Source organism: Apteryx rowi, unplaced genomic scaffold (genome assembly GCF_003343035.1).
Source record: "Apteryx rowi isolate R43461 unplaced genomic scaffold, aptRow1 scaffold_405, whole genome shotgun sequence".
Classification (NCBI taxonomy): Eukaryota; Metazoa; Chordata; class Aves; order Apterygiformes; family Apterygidae; genus Apteryx; species Apteryx rowi.
Window position 1 is genome coordinate 143722 of NW_020450580.1, and position 18544 is coordinate 162265.

Below are 18544 nucleotides of genomic sequence, written 5' to 3' on the forward strand. Positions count from 1 at the left end.
CTTGCTTCTTTGATGTGTCTCTGGACTGACCTGTTTGTTTGTGTTTCCAGACAGATGCAGACCCAGAAGTTTGCAAGAAAATGTGCAAGAAGAATGAATTTGAATCAGTTCTGTCCCTTGTGGCATATTATCAGATGGTAAGGTGGCAGGATGCATCAAATCTCTTCTTTTGGAGGTTTCCCTGAAGATGCAAAAGAGTGGGGTTACTATGATGAATATATGTAATGCTTTTCCCCCAGATAGGGCAGTTCTATGAACTAGACGGAGCTCTAGTAAGTCCCTTTTGCATGCTGGCTAGTGCCATGTTATGCATGCAAGTGGTATGGAGGAGTAGAGGATGCTAGACTTGAGCAGTAGCTAGCACTGTGAACGGTAAAGCTTGCTGCTTTTATTAGCTCCACTCAGGGCCAGAATCAGCATCTCTAATGTCTAGAGGAAGGATTTCCGAGGATGCCTTGGGAAAGCTGACAGGCTGTGACTACTCCTCTTTTAATGGATGCACTCCTGTGCATTAGTAAATAGCTTTGCTTTGGAAAGTAGGTTGTGAGTAGAAGCCTTGGGACTGAGGAAGCAAATCAGTATTCAGAAGAAGAAATGGAAGTTTTGCCTTCAATGCCTATGAAATGCTGCTTTGCCTCTCCTTCCTGGGACTGACTGTTGTAGGACTGTGCTGTAGGTTGGAGGCTTGTCCCCACCTTGTCCCTCAGTCCCCAGCTACAGCATCTCAAGCTTTGTTGCACTTAGTTTTCACTCTGGCACTTCTGTGTCTGAACCCAGAGCTTGGCGTTAGGGGGCTGTAGCATATTTGAGAGCAGTGGGAAGGCAGGCTAGGTGTTATGGTGTCTGCTGACTTTTGCTCTGTGCTGTTCTCTGACCAGGATTTCAGGGAAGCCTGACCAGACACAGAGCAGTTGGGTCTCCTGCCTGGCCGCTGTGGTGTCCAGTGCCAGAGCTTGGCTCGCTTTCCTTCTCTGAACGCTGGCTTTGTTGGCTGGGGCTGGAGCATGAAGGTTACACCACGCCAGAGCTCCTGCATGGGAGTTGCTGGTTGAGCACGGTCTTTGCTGGGATCCTGCCCAGCAGGCCCCAATACTTTCTGGTTAACAGCCTGTGCTCCCAGCACAAACCCAGCAGCTTCACAGTTAATGAACAGGATGTGAAGAGCCACTATCAGACGCTGAAGAAGGTTGGGGATGGGTTGTTGATCTGTATCGTTGTTATCAGATGAGATGTGGCATTTCAGATCTGAGCTCTTGCTGCAGCATGCCCTCTGACCACGTGTGGTAGTGACCTCTAGCCAGTCCAGTTGTGAACGTTATCTTAAAAGGACTCCTAGGTTGTTGTTAAAAGCTGGTAGAGCTTCTGTTTTCACTTTTACCCTGGGATGGTCTGTAGCTTTCCCAATAGCAGGGGCAGCTAGCCAGGTGGCCTCCACCTTAGAGCAAGCCCTCATCCAGGACATCGTTTGGTCTAAGAAACTGTTTTTGCAGGAACACAGGGTGCCGTTACGACTGCTGCTGTTGAAGTGCTTTGGAGCAATGTGCAACTTGGATGCTGCGGTTATCTCAACACTTGTAAACTCTGTGCTGCCGATGGAGCTGGCCCGTGACATGCAGACTCACACACAAGGTAAGCTGGAGCCAATGGGCTGCCCCAGTACCCCGACCCTCAGAGGTATGTCTTTCCAGCAGACTGTTTACAGCACTGGTGTCCTGTCACTGCCTGCCTGTTCCACGTGCCCAGCGCTCCAGGAAGAAATGCGTGTGTTCTTCAAGTTATTCTCAGATTATCACAGGCGTAAGTGGAGAATGCATGGGAGGAAGGGGATGTTTCAGCCCAGTGGTGCAAGGTGCTTTAGCTCTTTGCCTTTATTCATCTATATCGCTTCTTGTCTTAAAGCACATTTTGAGCTGTTCAGATATGTTTCTTACTGCTGACAGAAGACATCTGCAGATCTCAAGGAAGATCTCTGCAGCCTCTTATAGGCAGTTTTTCTCTGCGCTCTACGCCAGGTCTTGGAGGTGTTTCTTGCTGATAAATGAGAAGTGTACTGGTTAAAAGGAAATGACCTTCCCTCTGCCAGTGTGCCGCGGGGGGTGATAACGCTAGAGCTGTTAACAAAATTGTGGTCATGGTCAGTAAGCATCCTCCACTCGGTATGGAGCTCTTTTTTCCAACCAGTTGCACTTCTAGAAGCCGAAGATGAGGAATGGACGTAATCCCCTCTCAGCCCACCAGCTTCAGCATTGCTTCTGTGCCTGACTAGTGTTCAGCCCAGCTTTCAGAGCAAGGTGGGGAAGGGTCAGCCTTTCTTGTCAGCATGGGCAGCTGTGGCGTTAGTTTAGTCACTGTGGCTTTCCTTTCTTCCTGGCTTTAAGATTGTGGAAAGCTGATTACAAACAGCAGTAATCTTACATTAGTCGCTTCTCATCTGATAACGTGGCCTCTCCCAGGGGTGCCTCACATGAACGTGTTCTGCTTTGCTATTGGGCTAAGCTGCAAGCACGTGTGGTCAGATTACTGTGACTTGCTCGTCCCCCGACAGTTTTTCCCTGGCTCCTTGTGGGAGCACACACCTGCAGGGCTCTGGGGGGCACCTTGCAACAAGTTTTCTGCTTAAGATCAGGCTCTGGGTCTGACCCGCTGCGTGCTGAGGAGGGAGGGATGGTGGTGTGTCCGGCAGCTATCTTTGCAGCAGTGTAAGGAAGCTGCCTGCCCTGGAAGGCAGGGAGCCAGAGCCTCCTGGGTCGGTTTGTGGCTTGGCTCTGGCCAGGGTGAAGTAGGGTGAGAAGGGGGTGAGGAATGCCTTATTCCTCCCCTTGAGCTGCATGGACACACTGCTGGACAGCCTGGCTTTGCATGCCCAGTTTCTGCTTTCCACAGCTCTGCCCTCACTTTCCTTCTACTTCGTGCTCCTACTCTTTGGTAACATAATTGTCTAAACTATCTAACAGGAACCCCCTTCCTGCCCTTCGAGGTCCGTGGGAAGACTTGATGGTGGTGGTGGGGCCAGATTTTGCTAGTAGTGTCCCCCAGAGATCCTGCTTAGCCCGGTACCCGTTACCTCATAGCAGCCAGGAGCAGATGCTGAGGGAAGAGCGTAAGAACAAGGTGAACATGCAGTAATGCTCCCCTGGCATTACTTTTCCAACCCCTCATCTGTGCGTGACCCTGGGCAGTCATACCTTTGCTTTCCCTTTTGAAATCAGCCCATAGGCCACCAGTAACAACAGTGGCCGTTTTTCTTTAAAAGGATGCTGAAAATCTGTTGTTTTGTTTTAATCTTGGCCCACAATTAAAGTAGCTGTTGTGTGACCTTGTGCATCAAACCAAAAGAGTCCCAGTATTCGGAGTCTCGCTGCTGTTCCCCATTGGCTTGCTGTGAAGGTCACTGAGTCATGGAGAAGCGTAACCTGGTGATGGGACTGTGTAGGGATTAATGTGTCTGCTCAGGACAGGGACCGTCCCATCCATTTCACTTGAGCCAAGTAAATTTCCACGAATGCTGCCTTAGATGTCCGTAATACAAGTCCCCAGCACCCTACTCCAGACAGTGCCAAACCACCTGTGCTGTGGACAGGACCAGTGGGGCTAATTGGGTATCTGGATTGGGGCATGGGGGGATGAAAATTGAGCCTATTGCAGAAGGCTTTGCACTCACCTTTGCTTAGCTGCTCTGAAACGTAAACATTTGAAAGGCAGGGTGGTATGGAGCAATTGAAAAATACTGTTTCAGCTCAGGGCAGCACAAATTACATTGGGTTAGTGTGGAGAGGGACTGAGATCATTTCGCTTAAACTGGCTAAGCTTTCTCTTTGTGTTACCACAGTCTAGCAATCATATGCCGTGAACTTAACACGCTGTTAGTATTTTATCTGGGTATGCATGAGAAACCTGCTCTAGGCTGAGATTTTTCTGCCTGAAAGGCAAATAACACTTGGTGATGGGACTATGACTGTGCTACTGTGACAAGGTCACTCCTGATCTTGTGCTGCTGAAAAATAAACTTTCTCTTGCCTCCATCACTAATTCATGAAGTTTGTCTCCAGGTGGATGTTTTCTGTGCCATGCTCAGACTGGCTGCAGTCTCCCACTTTGTCCTCCCAGCTGCCTTCGCAGGGCGAGCTGATCCTGGGCTGTTGCAGATCCCCTTGCTGCTCCCTGCCTGGCGGCAACGTAGGTACTAGGGAGCTTTCCTGGGGCTGCACAGCCCTGAGTAGCATGGCTAACTCAGCCTCTTCCTCGTGGTGGAGCATCGAGCTCTGGTGCAGGCGACTTCTGTGCACCTTTGCTGATCTCCACGTAGACTAAGCGTTATCCATCTTGACGTGTGCCCAACTCTCCATGTCTCTTCCCCTAGCATTTCTGGTTGAATCAGGCCTGTCTCCCAGCAAGTGTTATACTCTGCTTTGGGGACCTGAAAAGCTCTGCAGTGGAGGCGGGTAAAAAGTGACCTGAGCGTTTCTCACATCTGCTACATCCTCTGCACTTCCAACCTGCAGCCATGCAGCATCCCTTCTCTCCTTAGTTTTGTCTCAAGGTGAGATGCTTTCTGCCCTCTTTGCTCTAGTACTTAGACAATACAGTCAAAGGGTGAAAAGCTGCTCTTCCTGCTCTTTCTTTGCTGATAGACCATCTTTAGTTATGGGAGCCGCCCAAATTGGTGTCCAGATCCTGTGCTGCCTTCCTTGTGCTAAGCAAGGGCAGACACTTGTCATAGGAATGTCATCTGTGGAGCATTCAGTCCCCTTGGCCTTAGCAGCAGAGTTACAGAGAAGTAACCATCCTTGCCCTGGACTTATCTGCCCTTCAGAGGTGTTTGAAGTCATTAGCAGTTCCCTCCTACCATTCTGGTCTTTTCGTGTCATGCCACCAAATGACAAGCAGTACCTTGCGTGAAAACATGACCTTGAATCCTGCAGTGACTTGAGCTTATTTTGGTACTAGAAGCTGGGGAATAGCAGCTGATCCGTGACATACCGTGGAATAGCTAATCCCTTCTGCAGATGGCAGGGGCCAGAGCAATCGGTGCCAGCACTAAGCACCTAGGGACTGTTGAACTGGCTGCAGAAACTCTGTGGGGTCCCTCCGGGCTTGTTACAGGAGAACACTTGAGGCTGAAGCTGTGTGCGTGGATTGTGGGTGCCTTTGATGAGGAGGCACTTTACCCTGGGATTGATGCAGGCGTGTTGGCTGCTGTCCAGTTCTTCTGCCAGATGCTTGGGTTTTATTGCTTCTGGACAGCCACTTCCCTCTGATGCGGCTGGCTTGCACATCTATCAGTGTGTTAGAAGAGCTTATAATAAGACACAGCAAGGCAGAATTAGTCAGAACAATTCCAAAGAAAACAGACGGGGATAATCCACTCTGTAATCGCAGCTCTCCTCTGTTGCAGTTCAGTGTACGGTACAAGTCAGCTGTCAGGCTCTTTTTGCTTGAGTTGTAGGCAGTTGTCTCCGCTCCCAGTGCCATGATCTCGCACTGCTGTATTTAGAGGTGGAAAGCAAAGTTTCTGAAGGCCTCTGAGAAATTCCTGTCATATATAATATCAGCTTTCTTACCAGTACCTCAGCAAGCTTCAGAAATACAGGCCAGTGGGCAAACAGCCTCATCTCCTCTGCCCTTCATAGCCCTTTGAGTGATTCTTATCAGTCTGATGTCAGCAGAGTCTCTCTGGTGGGCTGCCATTGTGTATTCCTTCAGAAGAATTGTATTAATGCTATTTATTTTCTTGCAGGCACTAGTACCACTCTGAAAGGGGGGAAAAAAGCTGTGCTTTGAATGGCAATTACTCTGTGCTTCAGCATGATGCTAACATGCTGAAGGACACAGCCAAGGGGGAAATCTTGCTGCAGTAGGAACACGCCAAAAACTTGCAGTCTGTGCTGAGTGAGTGCACTGGGTTGATCTGGATTTGCTCCCAGTTCAGCTTTCTGACTCCGCTTTTCAGCTTTTCAGTATCCTTTGACTTTAGGCAAATCTGGCAAGATTTGCCATCTAGTAGTGGAGTTTGCTGTCACCCAAGATGAATGGACGTTAGTTCATAGCAGATGGGCCAAGGACATGTTAAACTACCCTCCCCCATCCCATGTCTAATTAATCTCTTCCTCCATATTTGCTACAACCACATGTTTATCACTGGCTTTTAGCTTTCTGATCATTATTTCATTACTCCTGATGTGATGAGAGAGAATGTTTAGTTTGTGAAAGCCTTATTAGGAACATGGGAACAGCAGGCCCCTATATCTACCTATTGCAGCATCCTGCATCTGATAGTCAGCTCCAGATGCCTTGGAGAAAAGTATGAAGAAATCATGTAGCGAACAATTATGAAAGAACATAGCCAGACAAGAGGTTTTTTCCCCAACTGTAGGTGGTTGGTGGTTGGTTATGCCTGGAAGCATTTCTTACCTGTCTGCTCCAACTGTGCATGTTCCCATTACCTGAATGCACATCAGATTCTTTTTCTGTTACAGTGAGCTTTGGCATCACTGACACCTTCTAGCTGAGAGCTCCTTATATAAGTAGGAATTGTATTTAAGTCATTAAATATCCTCCCCAGCTTTTATATTGCGAGTAAACAGCAGGTTCCGGTTTTCTTTTGCTGCCACATGGTCTAGACTGCTCTCATAGAAACTCTTAATCTTGTTAATGCTGTAGTATCCCTGGTGAAGCACCAAATGATCTAAACACATCTTTACTCAAGGTTTTCGCTAGTTGACAACTTACGCGTCTTGTGGAGCTTTGACAAAGTCTGCATGTACTTTGCTTATAGAGGCCTTGCTTACAGAGCTGACTTTTCAGGGGTATTAGGCTGGAATGATTCTCTAGCCTGTTTTCCCTCATGCTAACAGTAAACCTGTGAGCTGCCAAGTGATGCCAGTCCTTTGGCCAAAACCAGGAGTATCCAGTAACAGCGAAGGCAGCAGTCTGTGCAGTCTAAAGCAAACTGGAGGGCACAGGTGCTTAGAGATGGATTGATATGTGCAAAGAGAAGTGCAATGTCTTAAAGGATTGGCAAGGGAATTGGAGCAAGCAGATGTCTTGCTGGGAAGCAGTATTGTAGGGAGAAGCACCATACATTGAAGGGAAATGCATGTATTTTTTAATTAGTTTAAAAGTACTGTTTTGGTGAATCTTTATAAACAAACCCTCAGTTTTATTGTAACAAGTGCCCTGTGCTCTTTCAGGCAGATGTAACTGAACTTTATTTAGCCTGTGTGTGTGGTGCCTTGCTTTATAAAATTAATACTTATTTTCCTATAATCTTCAGACTCACTGAACTGGATGGAGGCTGCTTGTTATTATAACACAGATCCTGTTCTGTGACTTTTTCTCTGTGAATATCTGCTGAGGTGTATCCATTAATTAAGATTCAGGAAAGGCAGCGCTGTGGTTCTGTGGAGTATTCACATATAGCTGCTGCCAGCGAAAATTGTGTTGGACTAGCAGGCAGTGGGACATATTAATGCAGAAGACACGTGTGGCCTGGGAAGTGGGCAGATGCACAGCTGGAGTCATGAACAGTGATCCGATCTCCCCGGAGACTTTCTGTACCTCTAGGCAGAGCTGATGTAGCAAAAGTAGAACAGTGCAGAGATGGTAACAAGCAGCATAGCTGTCCGGGGGTGGTATTAGTTGGAACAGGCACTATTTCAAGGTGGCCAGATGGATGTTTTTTCTGGGTTCGGTAATTACATAACTATGGGATGTGTCCTGGGACTGTGCAGGGGAGGTTTTTAATTAGTCACACCAAGTTTGCCAGATCCTCCTAAGTGGAGGGGAAAAAAAATGAGAATTTTTGTTGTGATTATCCTCAAATCAATTTGGAAACATATGGTGCAGAAGGCATGAGTTTAAAGAGTGGGGGGAAAACATCCTTATGGGTCAGTAAATACAGGACTGAAGAGCAGTCTAATAGGTGTTAAGTATCTTGACTTAACTGTGTGACTTTCCAGCTATCACTGGGGGATAGAGTTTTGCAGCCTTAGAAGAATTAATGGCTGGACCTCTCTGTTTATCTTGCAGATCATCAAAAGATGTGCTATTCTGCACTGGTGCTGGCAATGATATTCTCCATGGGGGAGCCACTGCCATATCATCACTACGGTGAGCAGCAAAGGCTTGGCAGGATGGGAGAGCTGCTGGTGGGACCCGTTAGGTTTGTAGACAGGCAGTGGGGAGAGGAGCTTTCCTGGGGGCCAGGGTGGGATGGCTGGGGGAGCCCAGCACAAGCAAGGCAAGAGTAGGGTCCACTCTTTACCAGTAGAGCCTGGCTGCTGCAATACTGAGCCGAAGATGCTACACTTTCAGAAAGAGCAACACAAATCTGTGTTGGAACAGCAGAGGATAGATGCCATGCTGCAAAAGAAGCTGCTGCGCCTGAGCTGCGTGCTTGTCGCAAATATTTTGTTTTACCCCTGCCCTGCATTGAAATGTGCACCTCTTATTTACCTCAGAGATGTTCTGTCTGCTGACGAGACCGAGAGCCCGTATCGCTCCGTGAAAGCCCTCTTAAGCTATCAGGTGCATAATATGGCCTGTTCCTGCTCTCACTTTTGACAGGATGGTGCAGCCCTATGTATTTCAAGCTCTTAGTGAAAGTGGAGAGTATTGCAATCAACAGGGAGGTGCAAATGTGCCAGAGCTGCTTGTTTCATCCTTTGTCCTTTCATTCTACCTTCAGCTGGAAAGCAATCTCTGCCTGCTTTTTTCTCCTGTCCATGTTGTCTTCCCAGTATTTGGGAAGCCCAGTATCTGAGCTAAGTTTTCCTAGAAACGCAGTAGAGGATTTTATAAGCGTCTCCTCTGCAGCTTCACTTACCTTCCTGATAAACATATGCAAGATTTAAGCTGGTACAGCAGGGACCAAGGAGTGAATCTCCTCATCTCTCACTGTCTCTCCTCATGTAACCCTGGCAATTATTTCCTGCAGGAGGACTTATTTGCATGGGCTCCTGAGCTTTCCTAATAGCAAAATTGAAAAATGAGTTATTACTAATGATCTGGATGATTATTTGTTTTAAAATAGATGGATTAAACCCGTGGTCAAGAATATAAATCTCTTCCTACCTGAAGTCTTCACTGGTGGTGATGCTGGAACAGCAGCTAGAGCAGGATTTGGGATTTTATTTACTCCAGAAAAAATCACCAATGGGGGACCTACTTCGAGCATTTCTCTGAACTGTGGATAGTTCTCTGAGCCATTTGTCTCTTGCACAAAGACACTTCAGTTGTTCGTCTAGTCCACTTGCAGGGAGGTTAATTCCCTGGTGGCTGAAACTGGCACTCCACTAACAGTTTTTAAGCATAAAAGCAGAGGAAAGTGGCTTGCTTGGTCCATTGGTTTGTTCTCACTGTGCTGTAAACACTCCTCTTTCTTCACATGCAGAGCATCTCAACTCACAGTTTGTGCAGTTCCTGCTGGATGTGATCGAGGATGGGCTGCCCTCAGACACCACCGACCAGCTGCCCGACTTATTTGTCAACGTCCTTCTGGCTTTCAACCTCCACATTCCAGGTCGGTGTGGTGCTGCTCTTCCTTGGCAGGATTTCAGTGCTCTGGAGCGGGAGGGCATGAAGAATGGGCATACAGGATCTCACTGGGACCTTGAGGGTGCTGTGATAACTTGTCCACTTTTCTTACGTTCTGGCAATATGCTGTGTTTGTCCCAAAGCTTCTGCTTGCCTGAATATTGGACAAAACTCTAAAGGGAGAAAATAGCCAGAGACCTCATGTCCAACCAACTGACCCATTGAGGCACAGCACCTCAGTGAAGCCCAGTGGATTTCTCTTCACATTTGCACTCTGCTGTACCAAAGCAATTGCTGGACTGTGCTTGCAGAGCAGGCATGGGGGTTAACTCTAGGCCCAGCTGATCTGGAAGAGAAAATGCTTCAGTGAGCATTTCTCAGTATCAGTCAGAAAGACAAGTCCTGCCTTCTGTAGCTCTTGACAAACCTTCTGCTTACCCAGCTGCTCCTCTTGAACCTCATTCGATGCCCATGTGTTGGGGACAGGCTCTTCAACCTTAGCCTCCGCTGCGCTCTCTCCTGCCTTCCCTCATTCTCTATCTTCCCATCCCTGCTGAGCTCCTTAAGAATAGCAAAACATCTGGTCTCCAGGAAGGGAATTCGCCCTCTCCCTGCCAGGGCTGCCCGGGAGTTTTGAAGCCTGTTGTTGGAAGATGGGAGAGTAGTGCTACGTCCTGTTAAGAGAGGCCACTTCTTAATCTTGGATGTGTTTGCAAACTCTCCCGTTGCTCCAACTGTCGTTAGTTAATTACTTCCTCTTGTTCTGCTGGATGCCTTTATTCTTGGCGTTGGGAGAGAGGGGAGGATAAAGCAGCAAGGAGTGTCCAGTAACTCGCTGTTACTTTTAAGTTGTGCTTCATTAACGTTTATGTGAAAGTTTCTAATTTAATGTGAAAGTTGATTGCATGGAGACTGATTAAGTATAGTCTCTGCTGCTTTCATTCATTACCTTTTCTCACTATTACCATACACTTGCTGGCTGCAGTAATTAGGCAACAGTGCATGACAGGCAGTGTGTTTCTGGGGGATTATGGCACACCTGGGGTGCAGCTGAAAGCAGCGACTTATTTTCTGATGCTAAGAAATTGTTGAATTATGTTCAGGTTCCCTATTAGCTAGTTGAATTTTTATTCCTCTCTCTACCAAATCTATTTATCTTGCAGTTCAATGGTGCAGCATTACTTCAAAAACTCTCCTAAAAACTATTATTATATTGATGCCTTTCAATGTGAAGGATCCTAAAGAGCTTCACAGCCTATGAAATATTATAGGGTCACCAACTATGACAGAGAAATAGCCACACTTTGCTGTTTGGATGCTTCCAAGTGTGCACACATACACACATGTATGCATGCGCATAGAGTCTGCTAGGATGAACATATTTTAGTTACAAGAAATCACCCCCAAAACAGATGAGGGAACATTTTGTAGAAGAAATTCTTCAGCACCTCCTTTTGCACTGCCTACTGCTGGGAAGAAGTACTGTTCCCTTCTGGTGTGTTCTTGGAAGCTGGCCTTATTTCTTATAAGAGCTTGCAAGGTGATAAATTCCAGTGGGCCACTGCTGGTATGAAGATACTAGACAGGAGCCCTTGGTTTCTCAGAGCTGGAAGTCATGTTTCAGAATATAAAGCCCTTGTAAGGTAATGCAGAGTCTCCTTTGGCTTGCTGGGTGATGCCCCCATATGAACCAGATGCATGTAGAAAGCATGAAGTCCTAAGTGTTTAATGCACTGTTTCCAAACTTGTTTCACTTTCCGTATCCTTTCCTCTCCCTGCCTCCCCTGTCTTTGGGGCTGAAACTCTTCTGAGCACTCTTAGACTGTGATGCCCCAAAGCTCCCCAGAGCAATGGTGTGAAATAGGAGCCTGCACTTTTTCTATTACTGTGATCTTCAGCAAACAACAGGATCTGCTGAGCAGGTTTCTTCCCTTAGTTCCAGAACACAGTGTGATCATGACGACAATAAGCAAGCACTCGAACGTCAAGACTTTCACGGAAAAGCTACTGCTGCTGCTGAACAGGGGAGGTGAGTTTTTGCGGCATTATTACCTTCCGAGCAGGGGGTGCAACTCAGTGACCGAGCACTAAGAGACGAGCCTGGCACTCTTGAAGGGGTGCGATACGTCAGGGCTGCAGCCAGCCGAGGAGCTCTCGTCAGGCCCCTCGTCACGTCAGCCCAGTCTCACAGTGTGGCCACCTGCAATGTAGGCGAGCTCTTGCCTGCGAGGGAAGCTGGTTTGGTCCCACGCCACTTCTGTTCTTGGACAAGCAGGGCTCCATCAGCGCCGGCCACAAACCCTGTCTGCCACCTGTGCTGGCCATCGGCTGCTCTGGCAGCCAGAACCAGAGGGAGTTCTTGCCTTGAGAAATGCCACTTCGAGAGAAACTTCCCATTCCAAAATTGCCAGCAGAGGGTTAGCTTTGTGCCCGCTCCAGGCGTAGAGCGAAATCCGCTGTATGTGTAGAGCTTTTGCAAAGCAGACTGTGCTGCTGCGCTGGAGCACTGTGCAGGCAGAGCAGTGCCAGGTATTTCTGCGTGTGCTGCGTGCCACTATTGTGCTTTCCAATACCTTCTGGAGCACGGGGGCCTAGCTGCCTTGGATTTGTTTTGTTGATTTGCTGATAAATAACCCATCCTGTGATGCTTGCAGCTCTTGTTACTCTGGCTTTAGTTCTCTTTGGGGTTGCAAATCACTGTCTCCACACTCTGTCAGCTTGAGGGCAGCCCACATCTCGGTGCTCTTCTGTCTGGCCTCCTCCCAAAGCCTTTGTTTAGCCCTTCGCTGCCAGATTCCCTACAGGGATCACCTTACTGTGAGGGGCTGGGAGAAGAAAGAGGGGGGACCACAACCTAATGAAGGCACTTCTCCTGTGCCCTCCTTCCTGACAACTGTTGGGGGCCCTGCAGTGTCCCAGAGCCCCTCCTGGGGTCTGCAGGGACATCTTTTGGAAAAGAGCAGAATGTAGTGTCCAATTTAAACCTGGAGGTGTTTCTTTTCTTGCTTCTGGGACATTACTAGCCTGGTCTCCATGGTGAAAGCTCATTTCTGATACAGGCTCTGCTGGACTGGTGGGCCGTTCAGAGGGGTCATTGGACCAGACTTAATAAACCATGGGGAAAATGAATGGTAGCTGTTGAGCAAGGAGGGGAGGCACTGGGAGGCGATGTGCTAATGAGCTTTCACCTGGGATGTTAGGTGAAACACAAACAATGATTAATGCTAATGCTAATGAGTTTGGTCTCGGCTTGGTGCCCTGCAGAGCTGCCATCCTGATTATGCAGCTTCATGCAAGGCACTCTAGCAGCATCCACGAAAGATAGCCACAGGCAGGGAGCAGCTGGCCAAGGTCAGGGCAGCATCCCCTCCAAAACCTCTGTAGCCTAATGAAGGGATTTGTGCCGAAGATGGCAGAGACGGGCAATGGGGAGTGTGGGGCTTAACGCAGTCTCTCTGTCACCCGCAGATGATCCAGTTTGTATCTTCAAGCATCAGCCTCAGCCACCGCACTCAGTGCTGAAGTTTCTGCAGGACATCTTTGCCAGCAAGGATACTGCCAGCATCTTCTACCACACGGACATGATGGTCCTGATAGACATCCTGGTGCGGCAGATCGCTGATCTCTCCCCTGGAGACAAGGTGCTCACAGGAACCCCTGGGCTCAATGAGGCTCTGAAAAGGAGCAATCCCCAAAGTAACCTGGCCCTCCGTGGGGCCTGCTTGGTGCAGGCAAGACTGGAGTCTGGGCTGGGCAGAACATTTCTGGGTGCCCAAATCTACCTTGGGGGATGAGGAGGAAGGGGGGATTTATCCTGCCTTGGCACACAGCAGTAGAGAAGTGTGTTTGGAGAAAGATCTGCCAGGCTTCTGGTGGTCTGCTCCCTTCTCTCCAGGGACCTTTGGGAAAAGGGCCACTCCGTGAGTGGCAGAAGTAGAGGGGGATCTGTTGGTTTTGGTGCTGCAAGGGGCAGGGGAAGCGCTTATGTGTGAGAGTGGGTAAAGAAGAGTATTAGCTGCTTTGGGAAAAGTGCAGTATTCCATAGCTGCTAATGAGTCTTAAGGAAAAGCAGGTGCCTTTGGAGTTGTTCTCTGGCTGGTCGCGCAGCAGCAGCTGTTCCCCTGCTCATGCTGTAATGGAGGCTGGCATGCTTGTTTATCTCACTTTAAATCTTTCATTGTGCTCTGTGTTTTTTCTCCCCTCCCACTTGGCAGCTGAGGATGGAGTATCTGTCTCTGATGCACGCCATCATCCGCTCCACGCCGTATCTGCAGCACCAGCACCGCCTCTCTGACCTGCAGGGCATCTTGCAGCGCATCCTAGGAGAGGAGGAGGAGGGGCAGCAGTGCCAGATGGACAAACTGATCATCTTGGAAATTTATAAAGAGTTTCCAGAAATCTCTCCGGGTACCAGCTAACCGCTCCTTGGCTTGGACTGGAGCTTGAACCACTTGGATCAAAGACGTCTCTTGTTGACACTTTCTCCCCCATTCCCTTCCAGTACAGCTCATACCTTATATTCCTCTGTGCGAGGCCTAAGGTTCGGACCGAGTGTTCACGGCCCTTTAGAAACACCAGCGGCAGGAGGGGCATGGGGTGCCCCCGGGGCCCGGTGCTCTGGGGACGTTAGCGCTGGGCAGAGCGGGGTTGGGTGCTAGCTCGAGGCTTGCATACGAGACGTGGGACGGGAGGGTATTTAACCAGCTGGTGTTGACAGAAGGGCAGAGAGCTTGCGAGGGACTTGGCAGTCGGGATGGCTGGGTGCGTTCAGCTGCGCTGGTGTCCTGAGGTCCTGGAGCGAAAGGCCTTTGCCTTAGGGTATCACTTCTTTTCCATGTGCATCTCTCCCTGCAGTGACCAAGTGGAGTCCGCTGGTGCTTGGAAGAAGCTTTTGTAACATCTGTTTTGTTTTCTGCTGCTAGTGCCAATGTGCTGCAGCCCTGCCAAGGGAGGTAGCTCGCTCGCTGTCTAACGCCTTGCCTGGTGAGCCTTTCGCGCCCTCCTGGCTCTCAGCTTCGATTCTGGGTTACAGTCCGCCTAGGGTCTTAGAGGTCTTATCGCAGCAGCTGCTTTCTTCAATCTGCTTTCTGTAGTGACGTTTAAATCTGAATTTCTCGCACACTCCGGCAGCCTAGAACTAACATTTGCCGGGGTGATGCAGCTCTCTCTTAGGAAGCCTTCGGCCCGGACGCAATGCAAAGACGTGTCCTGCCACGTGAAAGCTGCAGCTTGCCGCCTCTCTAGCAGCGTTGCCCCAGGGCCCGGAGCAGAGGGGTTGTCTGTGGGCAGGGGCTCTCTGTTTGTAAAGCGTGTGGATTTCTCGCCTTGAGCTTCGTAGTGGCTCTGCCTCGCTGTCCTTCCTCTCCACGTGGCAGTGCTCAGAGGCAGCCTGAGCCTGGTGTCCAGTAGCTCTGTTGTGACTATGCACGAGTGTGGGGAACCATTTATATTTCTTCTAGGTTTCTAGCAAACAGGATTAACCTGTCTCCTTGTTACAGATACAGTCACAAACTAACGTGGATCAATTAGATATTCATGTGCGCAGTCTGGTCACTCCCTGTCCCCAGCTGTTCCTTTGCAGTATCCTGTGTAGGAGACATTGGAAAGTGGAACTGGAAATACTGGAAACAGTGGGCACGGCTTGAGGAAATGACACCTGAGCTCTGCCCTGCAGGCCTGGGCTCTGGGGCAGCGATGCTCATGAATGGAGGGGATTGGCCTGGCAGCCGGGGGGGGGTGAGGACGCCCCCAGGTCAGCCCAGGAACCCCCAAAGCTTAATAACCACCCTCGTAGAGAAACCTATTTTTTCCCTGTAAAAATGTATGAATGTCAAAAGGGATCCTGTATTTTCTTAAACACTAAGTGTAACATGCAGAGGAATAAAAACGTCTTAAACTGGGCTTCTGTGAACGTAGTCGTGCCTGCCCCATCCTGTCGTGCGGGGACCGAAGGGCTGGGGGTTGGCTGGGCGCCTGCTGCCTGCGAAGGCAAAGCGCCGGGCGCGGATCCTTGAACGGCAGCTACAGCCTCAGCTTTCCCACGCGTGGGCCTGCCGCCCCAGCTCCTAGCGCTGAGTTTCCCACCATATCGCTGGAAGACAACGAGATGAAGGGTTTAGCAGAGCCGGACTCCGGAGCATTTCACTTCCCACTCCGCGTGCGCAGCCTCAGCTGGCTCCCAGCAAAGCTGCCGAGCCGGCGAGCCCGCACTGCAAGGATTTAATGGTCTGTATCGAGTGCTAATGAATCACATTTTGGCTGCGGATGTTAGATGTGTGCCTGTTCCCAAGCCGCAGCCCTGCGCACGCTGCTTTGGGGGCTGCCTTGGCTGGCAGCGGGGGGTGGGAGGGCAGCGGCTTGTTAAAGCCCCCTCTCAGCTCCAGGTGCGCAGGGAGGACAGCGGGCAAATCTGCGTCTGCTCCTCGCTGCGTGTCAGGAGGAGCTGGCCACGTGGTGCCAAACATCAGGGCTGTGGCAAACGCAGCTGCCTGCAGAAATACCCCTGGGTCCCAAGGTGACATCCTAGCTCCCTTTGCCGGTGCCTCCAGTGTTCCTGCCTTGTGGCCTCTCGGTGTGACGATATGCCAGCACAGTGGCTCTTGGGCTTCTGGGTGCTCTGAGCTTCCTGGATCTTCCTGGCTTCCCCAAACCTGCCTCCGGCACCCCACAGGTGCGTGGGGCCAGGGAGGAGGTGTTTTGGGAGCTGGAGGGTAGCTCTCCTGATGCTTCTCCCTGCAAAGAGAGCAGCACTTGCTGCTTCTGCTGGACTTGGGGGCTGGCATGGGGGGGGGCAGCGCACCTTCACAGTCCCAGCCAGGGGTAGCTCGCCAGTTGAGGGTTCGCGTTGCAGCGTGGGGCCCGCGGCAGGCTGGTGAGCGGATCCCATCCGCACCACTGCCACGGCGTTGCTGCAGCCACGGGGCAGGAGGAGCGCAGGAGCAGCCTGCTGGGGGGCCCGGGGGGGGGGGGAACCACCCTTAGCACGCTTGCAGGGAATCAAACAGCATCACCTCTGTAAACTCATTATGCCCGAGCCTGTTCAGCAGTTGCCGCTCTGAGCGCGGGTGACAGGCGCAGATAACACGCTTGTGTTTTCATCAGACATAATGGGCCATTATTAGCCCAGTATCTCCTCGTATCAGCGTGCTTTTATTGCCGTGCAGCCCTGACGGGTGTTGGGGGGCTGGCGCAGGGGAAGCGATACGCTATCTGTGACCTGCGCCTTTGTTTTATTGTCTGGAATGATTCAATTACAATTATTTTGTGGCAGTAATACCCCGATGATTTCCTTATCCTCCCCTGAGCCATCAGCTGGATAATTAGAACAAATAAACTTGAAAGCCTTCATAATTTTTTTAAAGCGTCACCTCTCTACCGGTTGGGTTTCTTGATGGCAAATCCCGTGTTTAAAGAGGGGATGTGCAATCAAGCCAGTGGTGGAGGCTCCTGTTAAGTTGGCACGTTCCCGTCACCCCTGGGTCTTTATGCTGCCTGCCCTTTATTGGGAGCGACGGATGTTTCGCGGGTGCATTGGCCCTGTGTGTGCCGTGGTTTCTGCTGGAAACCCCTTTGCCAGCGGAGCAGAAATTGCAGCGCCTTGTCTTTGGTGGTCCGATATTAGCCTGCAAGCCGGGACTCGCGTTTCCCCAAAAGTAGGTCACGGCACCGGCTGTTATTGAGCAGCCGCGCCGCGAGCAGGGTCAGGGACTGCTCTGCCCGCTGTTGTTACGCTAATAGCGCCCGGAGGGCTCGGACGCGTCTCCGTCTCCGGCAGGGCCCGGCAGCAGCGTGTGCGGGGGCCTGCGAGGGGAGCGTAAATCACCGTGGGGCCCTGCACGCCGCAGGCTGGCGGGGCTTCATCCTGGTGAGCGCTGCTGCTGGTCTGGCCGAGCCAGAGGCGTTTCGTGGTGGCTCAGGAGTTAACAGTCGCAGACTACCCATCTTTGGGAATCCTACAGAGTTTATAAATTAACGCGCCAGGTTCTTTAGAGGCTTAGAGATCCACACCCGCCAGATGTCAGCTCTCAGCATTGCATAAGCACCATACCTACTTCTCGATGGCGTGTGCCAAGCTGCGCTGGCCACCGCTTTGGGGGCCACCTGGTATTTTCCGTGGTGGTCCAGAGTTGTGTGCTCAGCCCAGGCTGGTTCCTGGGGCAGAGGGGGTGGCTGTGAGCCTGGTGTGCTCTGCCCTGCCGTGCTGCTGCCCGAGTGGTGGCCAGGCCCCACTTCTGCACAGGCAACAGTGGTGGGAGGGACGTGGTGGCCCAATGTAGTGGCCACCGGCCACAAGATGGTGTGGGTGGTTTGGGGACTGCCAGATGTGTTTCCGCACTTGGGCTCTGTTTGCCTGGTGCTCACCCAGGGGGGAGCTTGCTGGCAATCAAACCCCAAATGAGTGGGCAGTGTGCACTCTTCCCACCCCCTCGTTTACATTAATGATAATTGATACGGGAACACCTGCCACCATCAGGGGAACTGAGGCTGGGGGAGAGCTGGTGGCAGTCATGCTTGGCAGCGGAGTGCAGGAACTCAGGGTGTTGGGTGGAAACAGGACCAGGTTTGACACCAGGATTCAGGCTGGTGCGGTGGTGGCACGTGGGATGCCGTGGCCCGGTCTGGGTCCAGCACGGAGGCATCTGCTGCACCAGTGGTGGCTGGACCTCCTTGGGGTGCCCAGGCACGCTGTGCCCAGGCATCAGCGCGCCTCCTCCAACCCCCTCTCGCCGCGCAGCCACTCAAACAAGCATTGAAGCGCGTGAACGACTCCCGCGGCATTTGGTGCGAGGGCTGAGTGGGCAAAGGAGCCCGGTCTCCGGCATCAGTCTGGTCCTGCTGCCCCACATCATTAACTTGTGCATCTTTCTGGGAGCCGTTCAGCCCAAGACGGCTTCTTAGGACTGCAAAGCAGGCGCCTGGCCTCATCGCGGCGATGGTGTCGGGAGCACCCGCAGCCTCCCACCCCGAACCGGCTCTTGCAGCCCGGCCACGGGGACACGCACAGAGGCAC

At 50.9% G+C, this 18544-nt stretch overlaps 1 protein-coding gene across 7 annotated transcripts in view; it reads left to right on the forward strand.

The window, feature by feature from the left end:
- The window catches only part of NCKIPSD (NCK interacting protein with SH3 domain), a 60186-nt gene extending 44751 nt beyond the window's left edge, over positions 1-15435 (forward strand). For all 7 annotated transcript variants that reach the window (XM_026075505.1, XM_026075501.1, XM_026075504.1 and 4 more), the window contains 7 exons: positions 51-137; positions 1491-1629; positions 8029-8109; positions 9392-9520; positions 11471-11563; positions 13003-13175; positions 13749-15435. In XM_026075505.1, the coding sequence (XP_025931290.1) occupies positions 51-137; positions 1491-1629; positions 8029-8109; positions 9392-9520; positions 11471-11563; positions 13003-13175; positions 13749-13952 (906 nt within the window). In that variant the 3' untranslated portion in view covers positions 13953-15435. The remainder of the gene's footprint in view (positions 1-50; positions 138-1490; positions 1630-8028; positions 8110-9391; positions 9521-11470; positions 11564-13002; positions 13176-13748) is intronic.
- The last annotated feature ends 3109 nt before the right edge of the window (positions 15436-18544 follow it).